The sequence below is a fragment of the Solanum verrucosum genome, unplaced genomic scaffold, assembly GCF_900185275.1.
Source record: "Solanum verrucosum unplaced genomic scaffold, falcon-dt-bn FXZP01000229.1, whole genome shotgun sequence".
In the NCBI taxonomy this organism is placed as follows: domain Eukaryota; kingdom Viridiplantae; phylum Streptophyta; class Magnoliopsida; order Solanales; family Solanaceae; genus Solanum; species Solanum verrucosum.
The window spans coordinates 1086426-1105308 of NW_026020011.1; the positions used below are offsets into that span (position 1 = coordinate 1086426).

The following is an 18883-nucleotide window of genomic DNA, read 5'->3' on the forward strand; positions in this document are numbered from 1 at the left end:
TTTTTTAATAGTGAAATATTTCGTAGAATTTTCAAAGCTTGAATTTGAAACATGTGTTACTCATATTTAAGATCTGAAGATCTGTCTATCTTTAATTTAAGATCACAAAATTCAAAAATCTTTTTTTACTTTCTTAAATTTCACATTAGATTAAAATATAATAAATATATTGAACGAACAAGTCATTACCTTTTTATTCTAATAGTGAAATATTTAGTAGAATTTTCAAAGATCGAATTTGAAACATGTGTTACTCATATTTAAGATCATAAGATCTGTCTGTCTTCAATTTAAGATCACAAAATTCAAAATTCTTTTTTATTTTCTTAAATTATACATCAGATTAAAATATAACAAACATAAATATAGAAAAAAGTCATTATCTCCTCATTTTAATATTTGCAAAATATTTAATATAATTTTCAAAGCTCGAATTTGAAACAATGTGTTACTGATGCATGTCTACTATTTTGGTGGGCCCAATTTGGACCACAAGTCTTTATGATATTCACATGTATATCAAGAAAATAAAATAAACGTGCTAAATAATTGAAATGTGGTCAATATATAAAGAGATAAAGACAGCTATTGACGGTACATCAAAATCACGAGCAATATAGTATCACACTTTAATTTTTGTGATACATTTTTATTATTTAGATATAGTTTAAAGAATTTTTAAAAACGTTTATTTTTATTTGCCTTTTAATTATTGTGATTTATAGTATTTTTATGTAAATTTTTATTTTTTTAAAAATATATTGAACTCTGAATTCTTATAAAAATTAGATAATTTGATGCTCATCATTGTTACACAAGGTGGGCCGGGACAGAAGGAGTATACCTAACCTTACCATTCAACAACAACACCAACACCAACAATATCACTATCAACATACTCAATGTAATCTCACCGATAAAATTTAAAAAGAATGAAATGTACGTAATTTTATACTACCTTGTAGAGATAGTAAAACTGATTCTACCCTACCACTCAAGATATATTTATTCCCCTACTCATGAAGAGTAGTCATCATTTTTCTTCAAGCTAAATAAGAGAATAGATCCAACATGTCAAATAGGCAACTTTCTTCATTAGATAGTGAGAAATCCCATTTGATGAAGACTTGTAATTTGTTGACTCAATATTTCAATGGAAAAGCAGACCTCAAAGATCTAAATCTTACAATTAGTAACAATGGAGAAGCCAAAGGTAATTTTCACTTTTCCATATTTGTATTTTGATTTTGCTTCATTATTTCTACTTCATTTATGCCTTTATCTTTGAAGAAAATTGATGATGTTTCTCAAGTATCAACACCTGCAAGTGTGCATATTGTGTATTGGAGATCTAGTTTTATCGAACCGAACTAATTCAGAGCGTCTTTTTTTAATCGGAAAAGATAAAACTGTAAATAGTCCATTAGTGGGTAGGATGGTCAACTTGATCGTTGGAGGTTCATTTTCCTCAACCAATTTGATTATGCCAGCCTTGGTCTAATAATTTGTTATGAGCTGACTTGATAATGATGAAGGCCTAGTTTTTAGTGAGCTAGTGAAATTCAAGTATGAATTGAATTTTTCCTCAAAAAAATCTTTTTTATAACCTCAATACATTTTATATGCATATATACTAGACTATCAAAGATTATGTCCAATTTTAAAGCGATCTCAACTATTGTTACGTGTTTGTTTTTATTTTCTTAGTATTTTTTCTTACTTCTTTTATGATTTTCTCCCTGGAAAATAAATGTTAGTATAATAATTATAACAGTTAAATGTTTATCTTGATTTTCTTACCTTTTTTCTTAGGATACTATTACAATTATAATTATACTTTTTCTTAAAAGAAAAACATAAATCTTCTACATTTGGCTAATCAGTTTTTTATTTTATTTTGGGATAAAAAGGTTTTGAGGATTCTTCCTTCCCATTTACCAACATCCACTATAGTGAATTTTGTGAGATTATTCTTTCGATATTTTTGAACCTTTTTTATAACAATAAATATAGGGTTCATCAATTAATTTAAATTTATTATGTTCATATATATATATAAATATATATATTATTTTTTTCTTTGTTGTCTTATTTATTTGCCTCTGTGCAAATTTATTTATTAGCCTCAGCAACCAAGGATTTGTTGACCAACTTGGAAGAATCATCAACTAAGACAACAGAGCAAGACCAGAAATTAATAGATCATGTTCCTAAAAGTGCAATAAATAAAGCCAGCAGCAGGTTTGAATTTATTATGTTCTTTTATTCAATTTATGTGACATAATTTTTGACACAAAATTTTAGAATAAATATAAATATTTAAAATTAAGATCTCAATCTTATAATAATATTTTTAATACGAATATCGAACACCGAATAAAAAATCTAAAAATCATCTACTTACTCACTAAATTATCCACCAACCACAACCACTGTCATTTTATTTAGAAGAAATAATCACATAACTATAAATTATAGTATATAGGGGTGTTTCTTCCACATGTGGTGGATGAATAATATATTGTTATTGAGGTTGCGTTGTGAAAAAAGTTGTAAGGAAGGAAGAAAAAAAAGTGAAGCGGTAAAAACATATTTAAATTATTCTTTTTTTTTTTTGAGTTTCATATCTAAATTGTTAAGAGTGTGAATTTTTTACCTAAATTATTACTCATTAGTTTGAAAAACACACCTCAATATAATTTTTTAAAATCATATCTATATGTTATTTCTTGGATCTTGTCAAGGCTTTAGAAAATCAAATCCTTGAAAATTTCTCGAAATTCACATATCTTTAATTCTAGTTTTCTGATTTTTGTTTTAGATTTGCTTATGCACTTCAATATTCTATTCTGAAATTGAAATCTTCCTAACTCTATTGTTATCGATGTGTAATACACTCTCTATTATTTTTATTTTTTTTAAATCTTGCCACATGAATAAAAGATGGGAACAGTTCTGTTTTTTTGTTTTTTTGGGGGGAAGGGGAGGGGGAGGGAGTAAGATTTTTTTAAACAAACTTTTATAAAAGAAATTTTTAAAATGAAAAAAAAATGGGGTTGGGGGTTGGGTAGGTGGGTGGGTGGGGGGGGGGGGCACAATGGGAGGAGGTGGTAGAGTGAGATAAGAAAAATATTTTAAATTTTATTTTTAAAAAAGTATAATTTCTATTTTGGAGGGATAATGATATTCTAATTTATAATTTTTAACTAATATTAATAATTTATTTTATTTTTGTCAAAATGAAATGTTTTGTCCATGTGGAGTGTTATGTAACAAAAGAGAGAGATGTGTGTTTCTCTAACTAATGAGTGATAGTTTAAATATGAAACTCACACATCCAATAATTTAGGTATTAAACTAAAAAAAAATAGCTTAGGTGTGTTGAACCCTTCACTTAAAAAAAGAGTTTGTGTCTCTAGTTAACATATTCACTATAAAAGAAAATATTGTTTTGTTCATTAAAGGTATTCTATGTGCGTAGAGCTTTGGACTTGATAACTAGTTCAAAATTTGTTCAAGTAACACAACATTGTCAATTTATTGTATTTAAGATACAATAAATTATATTTAGGATCACCAAATTACATTTTGAATATCTTGAAAAATACCTATATATAGAGAGGATAGAAATAAACTATTAGAGCTTATGCTAAAACTTATATTTTTTTCTTTTTGATTTTTGGGTTACTAAAGTTGATATACAACCTGCTTGTAATGTTCCATTTATTGATTCATGCAAAGCTTAATTTGTTTTAGAAACTTGAATGAAATTCATATTGAAATTTTTTTCTTCTTTATTATTTTTCAACTTCACCAATAGAAACTAGTATTACATAAATCGAAACACAGAAAAAAACTTTTTTTTTTTTTTTTCTTGTGCAGCAAAGAAATACCAAATAAGGAGCAAAAGCTAGCCCAATTGTCTATATTTTATGGGGGTAAAGTGGTGGTTTTTGATGATTTTCCAGCAGAGAAAGCCAGAGCAGTGATGTTATTAGCTAGCAAAGGAATCTCTAACAACCCTTGTGCCATTTTTCAGACCACCACCACCAGTCAAACTAATGGAGCCAACAACTTTGGTAAGTATTTTATTACTGACGATTCATCACGAATTGACAAGTTTGATGTTGGTTGTCAATCTATTGCAATTTTTCTTTTTTATCCCGATTTACAGGGGCAGAGCTAGATAGGCTCTTTGACGAAAAATTATACTCCCTCCATCTCATTTTATATGAGTTAGTTTGACTTGACACAAAGTTAAAAAAGAAAGAAAAACTTCTGAAATTTGTGGTCTAAAATGAATTATAAATGTTTGTGTGACTATAAATAGTTTTACTAAGGGTAAAATGGGCATTCTAAAATTAAATTGTTAGTTAACATAGAAATATGTCTTTTTTGAGGATGGACTATAAAGGAAAGTGAGTCATATAAATTGGAAAGAGGGAGTATTGTATATACAAAGTTAAAATCAATTTCTTTTAGTATATAGTATTAGATGTTGAATCTCCTTGATTTCTTCTGATATTTACTTTTTCATATTTCGAACTTCTTTAATGAAAATTATGGCTTTGTTAGCTTCGGTCAATTTGGGACTAACATTGTAAACAAACTCATAAAGGAAGAGTTTAATTACTTAAATATCCTTTATTTGTATTAAAAAAATATTGTTAATTTAATGTTTTCTTAATGGATGTGATAAATCTTAAATGATACTTAAAATGGACAATAGAAAATACAATCACTCATAGACTACATGGTCACATAAATGGAACAAGCGTATAAGCAATGGGTGCAAGATTTTCAAAATATGTATACATGCACTCGTTTAAATACTAAATTCGTCTCTTTCTTATTTGTGCTCTTCAGATTTACCTATTGCAAGGAGATCTTCACTTTATAGGTTTCTTGAGAAGAGGAAAGATAGGTAAGAAATATTATTTATGCATCACTAATACATATGCTCAAACTTCAAATATTTCCACATCTCACATTTTTCTCTTTTATTTATGGTGTCTTCTAGGGACACGGCTAGAGCGCCATACCAAATGCATAATCCTTTGCAATCATCTTCAAGGACTCGTGAAGATCATTTTGATCTCAATTTCTAGTTATAATTAACTTTTCGATCGGAGATATTGTCGGAAAAGTTAATAGTTAGTAACTAGGACAACTTGATATAACAAATTATTTATGTATTGTTGTAAGTCAATTTTATTTGATGATACAAAAAAGGTATATGTTATTAGTATAGAAAACTTGAACAATTCTCATTATTGCAGTTGTAATTCTCAATGTTGCATGCTATTGTCACTCTACATCCAAAATGGACAACATATAAGAATAGATTCACTATTTATTCTGATCAATTGTGTCAAGGTTTATTGATTATGAAATTGTAGGAAATAACTAGGGAAAATGCATAAGTACCCCCCAGCCTATGACCAAAATCCCTGAGACACACCTAACCTTTACTAAGGTCCTATTACCCCTCGAACTTATTTTATATATAATTTTCTACCCCTTTTCGGCCTACGTGGCACTATCCTTGAAAAAATTGTCAACACGCGCTGGGCCCACAAGATAGTGCCACGTAGGCCCAAAAGGGGTAGAAAATTATATATAAAATAAGTTCGGGGGGGGGGGGAATAGGACATTAGTAAAGGTTAGGTGTGTCTCAGGGATTTTGGGCATAGGCTGGAGGGGTACTTATGCATTTTCCCAAATAACTATGAAGTTTGATCTAATAAATCATTTCACAAGACAATTAATTTTATTGAAAGTGTTCGTTAGAGCTTGATTGTTGCTACTAACAAGTCGAATGAGCAATTTGTCTATGCTGACGAGGTCACGAACCGAGTGATTGTCAAGTAAATGTATCTGGTTGAGATCAATAACTCGACACATCTAGAAAATATGTGACCTTCTTTTGAAAAAATATATTGCAATAACATTATATGAAGACAATGTTACATATATATCTCAACTAAGAGGAGAATACATAAAAAGGAGAAAAAAATATATATATTTCACCAAAATTCTTTTTACTCATGATCTTCAAAATAAAGGTGAAATAGATTTTGAACAAAATCATTCCAGTGATAATTTAGCAAATATGTTCACCAAGACATTGCCAACTTCAATCTTTGAGATGTTGAGATACAAGATCAAAATGCATCATTTTTGGGATATTAAGTGATGGAAAATGCATAAGTACCCCCCAGCCTATACTCGAAATCCCAGAGACACACCTAACCTTTACTAAGGTCCTATTACCCCCCCTGAACTTAATTTATCTATAATATTCTACCCCTTTTCGGATTACGTGGCACTATCCTTGAAAAAATTGTCAACATGCGCTGGGCCCACAAGATAGTGCCACGTAGGCCAAAAAGGGGTAGAATATTATAGATAAATTAAGTTCAGGGGGGTAATAAGACCTTAGTAAAGGTTAGGTGTGTCTCTGGGATTTCGGGCATAGGCTGAGGGGGTACTTATGCATTTTCCCTTAAAAAAATAAATACGTACTACACTCTTTTTTTCCTTAACCAATGTTTTATCCCTTTGAATTTTCCTGACAAGATTTTTATTGAGGCAGCAAACAAAGTGTATTACTATACTTTTTCTTTCACTAAAAAATTTCTTTACATGGACATCCAAGGGGAGTATTGTAAAATGAATGTCCACATAAACATATTTTGTGTTGTAATATAATCACATAATATGTTTTGTGTTGTACTATACATGTACACACAATATACATTGTGTGTAAGATAGATATACACATAACGTAGATGTGTTGTAGACTAGTCATCCATACAATATACTTGGTGCACAAATATATACATAGCAAATATAATATACTTTGGTGCCCAAGTATATACATGTATATATATATCCTATTCTTGTAACAAAGAGAGTAGGCAAGAGTAAGTGAAAAGAAACATACTGCAGTTCATAATTTCTCATCTATCTTTCTTCTTAATTTTAGTACAGTATCTTTATTTTATAACATTTACGAAAAAGTGACATGGATACAATAGGTTGATACTTTTGGGTAATCCTAGCCCATCTCCTCTTCTGGCGATGGTGATTTAGAACAGCCATGGCAGCCAACATCCCTCCAAGGACTTTGGTTGTGGGAGGGCCTCTCCAAAACTCTACAAATAATGCTACAAACGCCAACACAAATCCTACTTATGTTGATAGATTGAATTAAACACAAAATTCTAATATTTCTCAAACTAGTTTAACACCTATTGAAGTTGTTCATGTAATTCATATGTGAAAATTTACGTTGGATAAATAACAAGATTTCGCTAAGCAGGATGGACTTCATCAAGTCATCGTGGTTAAACTATCCATGGGATCACTTGATATGCCAATTTTAAGATCTATTTTGCCTAAATTCCTTGAGCTTTAAGGGAGATTAATATATTCTTGTCGAGTTGCTGGCTCAAAGGCAACTTTTTATTCGTGTGGACTATGGATCAATATGATGATTTCTTTGTTGCATTATTATAACAATCCTCAGGACTTTTCACTTCTTTTTTGGGAAAATGCATAACTATCCCCAACCTATGTCCAAAATCCCAGAGACACACTTATACTATACTAAGGTCCTATTACCCTCCTGAACTTATTTTATAAATAATTTTCTACCCCTTTTCTGCTTACGTGGCACTATCAACCAGATATTTTGAAAAAATTGTCAACACGCGCTATGCCCAGAAGATAGTGCCATGTAGACCGAAAAGGGGTAGAAAATTATTTATAAAATAAGTTCGAGGGTAATAGGACCTTAGTATAGTATAAGTGTCTCTCTAAAATTTCGGGCATAGTTTGAGAGGTACTTATGCATTTTCCTTTTCTTTTTTTTCATGTTTGACCCTCCCCATAGGTTTGAAATGATATTTATGACTTGCGAAGACGTATGATATGCTTTCATTGGTGGTTGAATGTGGTTTGAGAAAGTATTTGAATTTTGGAAGTTTTAAAACTTAAGGGGGTTGACCAAAGTCTACATTTGGGCTTAAGGAGGCCATTCAAGTGCGAATTATTGGGTTTTAAGTTTAGTATGTGAATAAGAAATGTGATCTACCCCATCAATTTTAGTTCGTCGGATCAAATTATGTAATTTAAACTATCACTATTATAAAAATATTTCCATTTTATCTTAGGAAAAAGTAATTCAAATATATTGGTGAGAATAAAATGTATGCAAATCTTACCCTTATTTCAGCGATAAAAGGATTGTTTGTAATAGATACTCGACTCAAGAAAAAAAGCAACAAATAATAATGAAAGTACAAGAAACAACATATAGTACAAAATAACAACACATAGTAATAAAACAATACTACAAGAAAATAATACGATAGTTAAAGTACAAGAAATAACAAATAGTAACAAAAATTGAAGGTAAGAAACTACAATAGTGATATTACAACTACTAATATGGACGAACAACAAGGCATACACTCATATCTACTAACCTTTTACCCTAATTCAAGTCCTCCACAACCTCTTATCTAAGGTCATATCTTCTATAAGTTGAAACTGTGTCATGTATGTCTTATCACCTTTTCCAATACTTCTTCGATCTATCTCTCCTTCTCATGAAACCATCCAAACTCAGTCTCTCACACCTCCCTACTAAAGTACTTGTGTATCTCCTTATCACATGTCTGAACCATCTCAACCTCACTTTCCGCATCTTGTACTTCATCGAAACCACTCCCCCCTTGTCTCAAATATCCTTTTTCTAATCATATCTTTTCTAATATACCCACACATTCATAACAACATCCCAATCTCCTAACAAATATTCTTATTAATAGTATTTTAAAAATCTAATTTAACTACTAATACTTTAATTAATTCGAAAAATAATTGCTTAACATTAAGAACAAAATTTTAAAAATTATTTAATTTGTATTAATTTTTTAAATTTAAAGTAGACAAATAAAATAATATTTTAATATATTGAACAACCTATTCTTCAGTCTTCCCACAGTCCCACACAGTTTGATAAAACCCTTCCCGCTCTTAAACCTCCGGTGCTTTACCTTTCGCCTTCCGGTGCCGTCAAATCTTTGATATTCTGAAGATGGAGATTGACGAGGGCACGTCTCCTAGCTATTTCGACCCAGAAAATCTTAGCACAAGAGAGCGATTTCGTCGATACGGGTATCTGTTTCAGCAATTTTCACTTTCCCTATTTCGATGTTTTATTGCATTTATATAGATTGTAATTGACACAAACTAGTTGAAATCCAAGTTAAGTTGTCACACTTACACCTGCTTCCATTTTTGCTAGGTTAGAGGCTCACAAGTGTGAGGGAGGTTCAGCAAACCTTTAGTTTTAGAAAACCCTTAACTTATTTAGTATTGGAATGTGATGATTGGTTTACCTGACCTAAACTATTTTGGGATTGATTGATTGATTACTGTCAATTGATGTAGGCTTAGCTTCTGCATAGCTATTCGTGCATTGTATGCGTGAAGTAGGAAGTTCTGAACTAATGGAGGAGCTTGATGTGTTCGTATTATGAAGCCCGATGCTATTCATTCATTGTGGTATTTGATTTTCGGCTCATAACACTGAGAGGTGTGATGGGACTGTTGGAATCTCTTCATCTTTGATTAGAGGTCTCAAATTTTGAGTCCTGAAATCGAAGAACCTTTTGATGAGGAGTGACCCCCTAGTCCTACCATACGCGAACTCGGTAGCAAAAAGAAAAAAAGAGAGAAGATCTTTCTTGGAGAACTCACAGTTAGTCTTGTGGAAAAAGAGAGTGGGGAGGGCTAGAAAGGCATAGTTCTTGCTAGAGCTAGATTTAGAATTTTTACTCAGTTAATATGAAGTACCATTGCACCTACTATTCTTGTGTGATAATGAATGTGGAATTAGTAAAAATATATGTATTTTAAAGAAAACATTCAATTATACGGATGCTCCAATTGGCAACAATGGGACGATGGGTGCATAGTCATATATATAATGCCTTAGGTTGACACTTGTTTCTGGTATGGCTTCAGGTCTTAGTTCTGTATTTGTTCACCTTTCCTAGTTCTTTCTAAAGCTTTCAAGTCTGTCTGCCTCTCCATAACTTTGAACCAATTTTTGGACATCAAATGGCTATCTTTTTATTAGATGAAGTAAGGGGACACTAAATTAACTATCAGTCTTTTGGGTCTATTAACCTTACTAGACCTTTGACAGAAGATGCAGTGCACACCTAAGTGAAAGAAATCTTTAGCATAGAGACATTTGGATGTACCAATTGAGCATGCTAGTGAGGAAGAGAAAATTGGCAAAGGATTGGTAGAGGGTGTGCACCTTCAATGTTGTGAACATGCTAAAACCTAAGAACTACTTGACTATTGTTTTGAGAATTCTTATAGTTGATAGTTTTATAATGAATGTTAAACCCACACCCAAGGGTTTGAGCAAGTGATCAATAAAGTGAGTTGAGAACCAGATTCAAATCTTTGCGAAACAAAAATGCTAAGTGAATTCTTCTTATCTGTCCAATGCTTGGGGATAGAGTTATCCGATATATGCTGGTGGGAGATAACAAGACCTTGTGGAATTAGGACAGAGGTGTGAGGAATATGAATAAAATAGGAATATTAGTAGATAAAGAGCTTAGGGAGAAAGTAGTGGAGGTTAGGAAGGCAACAATAGGATGATGGCGATTAAGTTAGCCATTGAAGGGTTTACTTTAAACATTATCAATGCATATGCATTGCAATCGGGCTCGAACAAAGAGGATAAGAAGAGCTTTTAGGAGGTTTTAGATGAGGTGGTGAGAGGTATACCAAGCTTTTTGTCAGAGGAGATTTTAATGGGCATATTGGGCCATCCCTGAGGGGTTATGATGATGTGCATGGAGTTACACTTTTGGATTTCGTAAGAGCCTTTGGGTTGTTGGTAGCCAATTCGAGTTTCTCAAAGGAGGATCACTTTGTTACCTTTCATTTTTCGGTGGCCAAGATTTAGATAAACTTTTTGCTCCTTAGGAAGGGCAATAAAGGTCTTTGTAAAGACTATAAGGTTATCGTAAGTGAGAATCTTTCGACCCAACATAAGCTCTTGGTGATGGATTTAGAGCTCAAGAAAGAGAGGAAGAAGAGGGTCATGGATGACCATCCGAGAATCAAATGAGGCAGCTTGACTATGGCCAGTTCCCAGGAGATAGGAGAGAAGTTGGGGGAGTAGTAGGGATGTGGACAATATATGGGATAAAATTGCCAGTTACATTAGGAAGACAACTAGAAAGGTGTTGGGTGTCTCGAGAGGCCGATCTGGTAGGCATAGAGGGGACTGGTGGGGGAATGTAGAAGTACAAGGGAGGTGTAGATGAGGAAGGTGGCTTACGCGAAGTTGGTGAGGACCGATGAGTAAGGACAAGGATAAAATGGCTAGGAAGTAGGTGAAGTTAGTGATTGCGGCGACAAAAATAGCAGCCCTCGAGTGCTTGTGCGCAAAATTAAAGGACAAAAGTAGGGATGAAAAGTTATACAGGCTAGTCAAATCTAGAGATAGGAAGGCCCGTGACCTTGATCAAGTGAAGTGCATCAAGAATGTGGATGATGGAGTACTAGTGGAGGAGGTACTTACTAGTAGGAGATGACAACCATACTTCCATAAACTCTTGAATGAAGATTGGGACAAAAACATTGTGTTGGGGGATTTGGAGCACATCTAAAGGCGTTGCTATTATGGGTATTGTAGGCATATGAAGGTTGAGGAGGTTAAGGGTGTTATTCAGAAGCAGGGGCGGACCCATGTAGTGTGTTATGGGTGCTCGAGCACCCATTGATCTTGGCTCAAACTATATATATTTAAGTAGGAAAATACCAAAATTACTATATAAAGAATGGCAAAGACCCATGTAACAATAAAGCCTAATAGGTGCTCTAGTTTAGAGGCTGTGAAATTAAAGCTTTTTTAAGTCACATTTTAGGAAGACAGGTGAGATCGATCCTCCATCAAAACACTTTTCTTTAGCTGAATAATTTTCTCATTTTTTACTCTTTTACTTTGTTTTTCTAACATTCTATTTGTAGTTGTAAAAGTATATTGCTTGTATTTTTTTTAACCAATCCAAAGAATAGTGCATTAAATTGAAAAACTAGCGCTCCTATTTTACTTTTATAGGAAAATTAGCTTGCAATTACGATCTTTGGTTGATACAATTTTGCATTAAAAATAATGAGCACCCATAGCCATAAAATCTTAGATTCGCCACAGATCAGAAGATGCATAGAGGTAGAGCGACTGGCCCAGGCGAGATTCTGGCGGAACTTTGGAAGAGTACATGCGAGGTAGGTATGGAGTGGCTAACTGAGTTGTTTAATGTTGTTTTCAAGATGATGAAGATGCCTGAAGCATGGAGATGGAGTACTATGATTTCGTTGTACAAGAATAAGGGTGACATTCAGAATTGCAACAACTATAGGGATATCAAATTGCTAAGCCACACTATGAAGGTTTGAGAGAAGGTGGCAGAGATGAGAGTGAGGAAGATTGTGACTATCTTCGAGAACCAATTCGGATTTATGCCAGAATGTTCGACTACCAAAGTTATTCATCTTGTAAGAAGGTCGATGGAGCAGTATAGGGAGAGGAAGGACTTACACATAGTGTTCATCGACCAAAGGCTTATGACAAAGTCTTTGGAGAGGTTCTATGAATGTGCTTGAAGGATAAAGGTGTACCTGTAGCGTACACTAGGTTGATTAAGGACATGTATGATGGAGTCAAGACATTAAGAGCATTTTTCTGTGTTAATGGGGTTGCACCAAGGTTCAACCCTTAGCCCATTTTTATTTGCCTTAGTGATGGATGTATTGGCGTGACATATTCAAGGTGAGGTGCTATGCCTGTATGTTATTTGCGGATGATATAGTTTTGATTGACGAGATTCGCAACAGAGTTAACATTTAGAGGTTAGAGACAAACCTTGAAGTCTAAATGGTTCAGGTTGAGGCATTGAGCAGGACCAAGACTGAATTCTTGGAGTGCAAGTTCGATGAGATGACACATGAAACTGATGTGGAGGTGAGGCTTGACATGCAGGTCATCCAAAAGAGAGGTAGCTTCAAGTATCTTAGTTCGATTTTCCAAAGAAATAGAAAGATTGACGAGGATGTCACTCACCGTATTGGTGCAGAGCAGATGAAATGGAAGCTTGCATCCAAAGTCTTGTGTGATTAAAAGGTGCCACCTAGACTTAAAGACAAGTTCTATAGAGTGGTAGTTAGACTAGCTATGTTGTATGGTGTTGAGTGTTGGCCAGTCAAGAATTCTCACAGTTAGACGATGAAAGTGGCGGAGATGAGGATAATGCGATAGATGTGCAAGTATACTAGGATTGATAGAATTTAAAATTAAGATATCCGAGAGAAGTTTGGAGTGACTTTGGCAGAAGACAAGATGCGGGAAACGAAGTTGAGATGGTTCGTGCTTGTGATGAGGAGATGCTCAAATGCCCCAATGCGGAGGTGTGAAAGGTTGATTATGGATGGATTCAAGAGAGACAGACGTAGACCATAGAAGTACTGGGGAGAGATGATTAGATAGGACATGATAGTTGCGGCTTACCGACATGGCCTTAGATAAGAAGGTGTGGAGGACACGAATTAGGGTAGAGGATTAGTAGGTAGGAGTGCGTCCATACTAGTCGCTAGGAGTCCTTTCTTGTTGCCCTTACTAGTAGTAGTCATAGACTACTCTTGTAGTTTCTTGTTCTTCGATTTTTGTGACTATCTATGATTTCATGTAGTTTGATTGTAGTATTATTTTGTTGTAGTACTGTTCTGTTACTATCTGTTGTTTTAGACTTGAGGGTACCATATTAGGTGAGGGTTCTGCTTAGTTAGGCAGTATCAGGAAGATAAATGCAATTTTTATAGAAAGAAGTTTTTTAGACTTTTAAGTCATATCTTTTTTAAGAAGTGGTACTTTAGGTGTGTGTTTTTTTGACATCCTTCTAGGATTCTACTTAAGAAATTTATGTATTTTTGGTGTTCTCTCGGAGGTAAGGTCTCACCCCCCTCCTTTGTACTTTGATGAAGAAATGGAATAAACAAAGTATGGATTCAAAAAAAAAACTATTTATTATCTATTGTACTTCCATTATGTCTTTTCCTAGACTGTTTTTGCCTTGAACCGGGGGTCTTTTGGAAACAACCTCTCTACCTTACCTCTGATGTAGAGGTGAAGTCCGCGTACTTTCTACCCTCCCCAATCCACACTATGTCAGGCTACATTGGGTATGTTGTTGTTGTTGTTGTTGCCTTTGGGCTGTGCTGGTGGGAGGTAACAAGTACTCTGTGGAATTAGTTGAGGTGCGCGCAAGCTGGCCCGCCGCCCGTATGCCATGGTTATAAAGAAAAACACTGAACTTCCTAACAAAACATTGGAGAAAGATAACTGAACTAATACAATTGGATACTCCTATTGGTTTATAAGAGAATGTGGATTTGTGTATAGTGGACCTGGAGCGGTTATTTTGCTGAAAGTATTTAGACTGTGGTGGTTGAAGGTCTCTTGCTTATTTTATCAAAAAAAAAAAAAAAAAAAAAAAGGTCTCTTGCTTATATGTTTGTAACAACTATATGCTGGTTTTAATGAGCTAGACATATATTCTTAATGTGTGTATGTTTTTTTTTCCTTTTTAAAAAGTTCATACTGGCACTAAAGCATCGGTACCATGAGCAGGAAAAGGAGTTCAGGCTCAAGCCTATCTCCTCATCGGGAAAGATCCGCTGCTAGGATCAGTGAAAACAGATTGAATGGTGCACTTTTTATGGAGAATATCAAACAAGAAGTTGAAAGTATCGATGCTGATCTATCACCTTCTGGAATACAAACTGCTTCTAGGAGGAGACCCTCTCTTGATAGCCATGGGATATCAGATACAGATACTGATTTGATTCGTCGAGGTGGAAGCCTTTCCCTTAGAACTTGCAAGGAGGAGCATGATGCATCACAAGACAGTGGAGACTCAACATTTACTTTATTTGCCTCCCTACTGGATTCAGCTCTTCAAGGTGCTTATTATATGATTGTTTTAAACTAGTTATAGACTTATTTACGGTGGAGCGCAAGGTCACAATTCTTTAATCAACAGAAAGAAAATGCTTGGGTTGTTGCTTATTATGTAGCTTACATTTTGAAATTACCCTCCCCCCCAACCCACCCACCCACACACACAAAAAAAAATAAAAATCAAATGAGTAAAAGGAACTGCAGTGATGCCTTGAATTATGATGTTTTGAGAGTAGAGAACCTGGAATATATTTTAAATAATCTTGTGAAGAGCTGAATCATATTGTCATATCAACTTGAATATTGTGTTTAGACATCTGACAGATTCACAATTGAAATATAATAATAATAGACCTTTTCCCCATGAACAAATAGAAAATAATGGACTTTCCATATTGATAGAGTTTTTCTTCTTTTAATATTTGCAAAAAAGTTTCTTGTGATTCTAATTTTTTTAAATTATTAGTCTATTAGGATTGTTTGGGATTGAAGTGTAGTGGATTGATTGATTTATTGATTCTTTTAGGACTAAAAAGGAATTTCTCGTCTTGAATATCTAAGTGCAGTTTGAGAAGTAAAGAGGCATGATATATATTTGTAAGCTCTGTATATTGATTTGTGTAATTAACTTGTGTTCCTTTAGCTTCCTTTAGGATTTTCTGCATGCTCATTATTTAGATTCATAGACTAATGTACTAATTTAGTGATTTTCTTACTGTGCGCTTATGGTTTCTTTTCTGATGAAATCTCATATCCAAGATGTCTACATGTTTTCTTGTAACTTACACAGATCTGATGTTAAAGTTGACATTTCAAGCTCTTAAATCCTTATGTTGATGGATTCAATACGAAACTGAGAGAGAGCCAGAAAAAAATTCCTGGAATTATTTCTGTTAAGACATACTCTTCTTTATTTGGCATGGATCATGCATGTGGAATAAAGAAAGTTTGGTGTTTTCAAAAATCAAACTTCAAATAGTTTGGTTCACACACTTGTTTACAGATAGGACATGTTAGGATTGCTAGATCTTATATACGGCCTGAATTGGGCTTTGGAAAGACTTGAACTGTAGATATATGGACACTATGCACCGTAGATTAATTTATCTGTCTTTAAGGAGAAAATTTTCTTAGTATGCCATGAATGAAGAACTATGTTATAGAATTTGATGTAATTGTTTCTGTTTCAATTTGCTGTAGGGTTAATTTCTATCCCTGATTTGATATTACATTTTGAGAATTGTTGCCGTGAAGTCTCAGAGTCAATTAGGTACGTATGTTGCTCTTTTGTAGTGCATTCTATCCCACATTGAATATCTCTATTTGACTCTTTATATCTTTTAGTGAGGGCTGACAATTTGTTTTGTATATTGTTGACTGGTTAAAATACGAGTTTCCAGAAGTTACCTTTGATTCTATAGGAATAAGAAATAGACGAGTTAATAAATGAAAAAAGAAGAAAAAGAAAGAAAAGGAAAGAGATGAATTGTTGAGAGATCGTAAAGTGCTGCTCTGGATTTTTGTTGGAATAAGGCTACAAGGACAGGTGGACATTCAATTCATCTGAAATGTATGGTAGAATATGCTTTTGCTTATGGCTTTGTTTGTTAGTTTTGTAGTTACTTCCAGTGCACCTTTTTTTGATCCAAAAATACTCAAGTATCATCAATTACATGCTTGGGTTCTTTGAAGTGATTGATAATCTCAAATTCTTGCCCCAGAAATAATTTTTAATCCTCCTTAACTTTGGTGAAAACTGGATAAACTTCTCTGAAGTTATTTCAGATTAACAAACTAAGATGTTGAAATTGGCTTGACGTTCCTTCTGCAAGATCAGACTAATAGAATCCCACAAGTAGGGGTGTACATAGGTCGGTTTGGTTTAGTTTTTCATTTACTAAACTAAACCAACTATGTTGGTTTTTTAAATCTATAAACCAAATCAAACCAACAAGAGTCGGTCTTTTGATCTCGTTCAGTTGGTTTTTTTTTCCATAGATTTCCCCCAATAGTGTCTCTGCAACACAAAATATGTACCTAATGCTTCCAAATATTTCTGTTGTCCTAGTAACATACAATAATTATATGGCGCTTTAAAGAAAATAAAAAAAATGTGAAATAAGTCACGTCGTTATACTAAAATATAGTGTTACCAACAATAAAGATAATGAAAACCCATAAGACAAGTATTATTAATAAGAGATACTGAAAATGAACAAGGTTTTATTTGGGCTTTATTTGAGTTACTAGATGTTTATGGACTATAATTCTATAAATCCTTCTTGTACCATCAAACTTGTTTCTTGTACCATCAAACTTTTAAGTTCAAACTTGAAATAATATGCTAAGAATATGAATTATGAAAAAGTTCAACAAATACTTAAAAATTACATATTATAAATATTTCAAAGTATAAAATGTTTATGAAATTTGTATAAATATAATGTCGGTTTGACAATATGGAAGGAGAGGAACCTTAGTGTCTTTGAGAATATGGAGAATACTATAGAACAAGTCAAAATGAATTGTATTTTGACTTTATGTTTTTGGTGTAACCAGATATACTCTAATGATACTGTCTCTATCATTGATGTCTTAGACTCATTATAAGGGTAAGATAGTAGATTTTGAGTTCTTTTGTAAATATGGTTTCAGTACAAGGGTTGTACTGTGTTACAGAAATAGAGACAATTACCTATGTCAAAAAAAATAATATAATGTTGGTTTGGTTTGGTTCGGTTTGGTTCGGTTTGATTTTTTAAAGTAAAAATAGAACCAAACCAAACCAGTTATGGTCGGGTTTTTGCTTAAAACACCAAGCCAAGTCAAACCAAACCAATAATGGGTTTGATTTGGTTTATCGGTTTGGTGCGTTTTGACGATTTTCCACCCCTACACATAAGTGTGTTTTTTATCCAAAAATTTATCCAAAAATACTCAAGTATCAATAATTACATGCTTGGGTTCTTTGAAGTGATTGACAATCTCAAATCTTGTTGCAGAAATATTTTGAATCTTCTTTAACTTGGAAAAACTGGATAAACTTCTCTCCGACTTTATCCAGATTCACAAACTCAGATTTCAAAATTATCACCTATACTGAATTTGTTCTTTATCAAAAAAAAAAAACTCAGATCTCAAAATTAGGTTGACATTCCTCCCAGAAGATCAGAATAAGGCCTCATTTGTTTGCACTCAATTGACGTCTGAATCTAATGTTCAGACCTTAGGCCATTAAGTGCATTTATTTACATTAAGATTTAAGCACTTATTTTGTCTGTATAAGTCTTGACCATTAAGAGTTTGAACAAGTCTTAATATCATTAAGAATTATTTTTGTGTGGATAATTTTTCACCACTATCTATCTACAATGTACAATCACTAGCCACCACCACTAACTACCTATGTCATGACAACCACTACCACCACCATTGTCAACCATGTCGCCAACCACCTCTACCATCACAACCCCCACTCCTGCCAACCACGTTATTACTGTCAGTCTCTACCACACCTACCATCTCCATCATTATAATTATATTCATTGTCACCGCTACCGCCGCTATCAACCACTACCATCACTACAACCAATCTCAACTACTAACCACCTCCACCATCACAATTAGCACTAATGCATTGTCAACCACCACACATTCTTCCGCCATCACCATCAACATTGCCAGCTACTAACATAGCTTCTCCATCACAACCATCATCACCACTATCAATTGCCACCATCACACAGTCATTACAACACCAACCGTCTCCACAATCACAACTATCACCGCCACAATTACTAGCCATTAACATCAACCATTACCGCT

The 18883-nt window shown here is 33.6% G+C and overlaps 2 protein-coding genes across 3 annotated transcripts in view; both read left to right on the forward strand.

Annotated features, from left to right (window-relative positions):
* The first annotated feature begins 990 nt into the window (after positions 1-990).
* Positions 991-5327, forward strand: LOC125819986 (jasmonate ZIM domain-containing protein 1-like). 2 transcript variants are annotated; one of them, XM_049499397.1, is made up of 5 exons: positions 991-1213; positions 2124-2241; positions 3883-4079; positions 4867-4924; positions 5021-5327. In XM_049499397.1, the coding sequence occupies exons 1-5, from the start codon at positions 1072-1074 to the stop codon at positions 5106-5108; spliced, it is 603 nt and encodes a 200-aa protein (XP_049355354.1). In that variant the 5' UTR covers positions 991-1071; the 3' UTR covers positions 5109-5327. The 2 variants fall into 2 exon arrangements, with proteins under 2 accessions (XP_049355354.1, XP_049355355.1); XM_049499398.1 differs by having other exon boundaries at positions 2130-2241; positions 5021-5108.
* A 3651-nt stretch (positions 5328-8978) lies between these two features.
* The window catches only part of LOC125819945 (nuclear pore complex protein NUP107), a 33856-nt gene continuing 23951 nt past the window's right edge, over positions 8979-18883 (forward strand). The window contains 3 exon segments of the mRNA XM_049499349.1: positions 8979-9186; positions 14729-15060; positions 16259-16328. Coding sequence (XP_049355306.1) covers positions 9107-9186; positions 14729-15060; positions 16259-16328 — 482 coding nt within the window. The 5' untranslated portion in view covers positions 8979-9106.

Bases quoted from the DNA above. Each gene is read 5' to 3' on its own strand.
- LOC125819986 (XM_049499397.1), top strand. From the start codon at position 1,072: ATGTCAAATAGGCAACTTTCTTCATTAGATAGTGAGAAATCCCATTTG. The intron at 1,214-2,123 runs GTAATTTTCACT...TTTATTTATTAG, and splicing joins TAACAATGGAGAAGCCAAAG to CCTCAGCAACCAAGGATTTG. The intron at 4,080-4,866 runs GTAAGTATTTTA...TGTGCTCTTCAG, and splicing joins TAATGGAGCCAACAACTTTG to ATTTACCTATTGCAAGGAGA.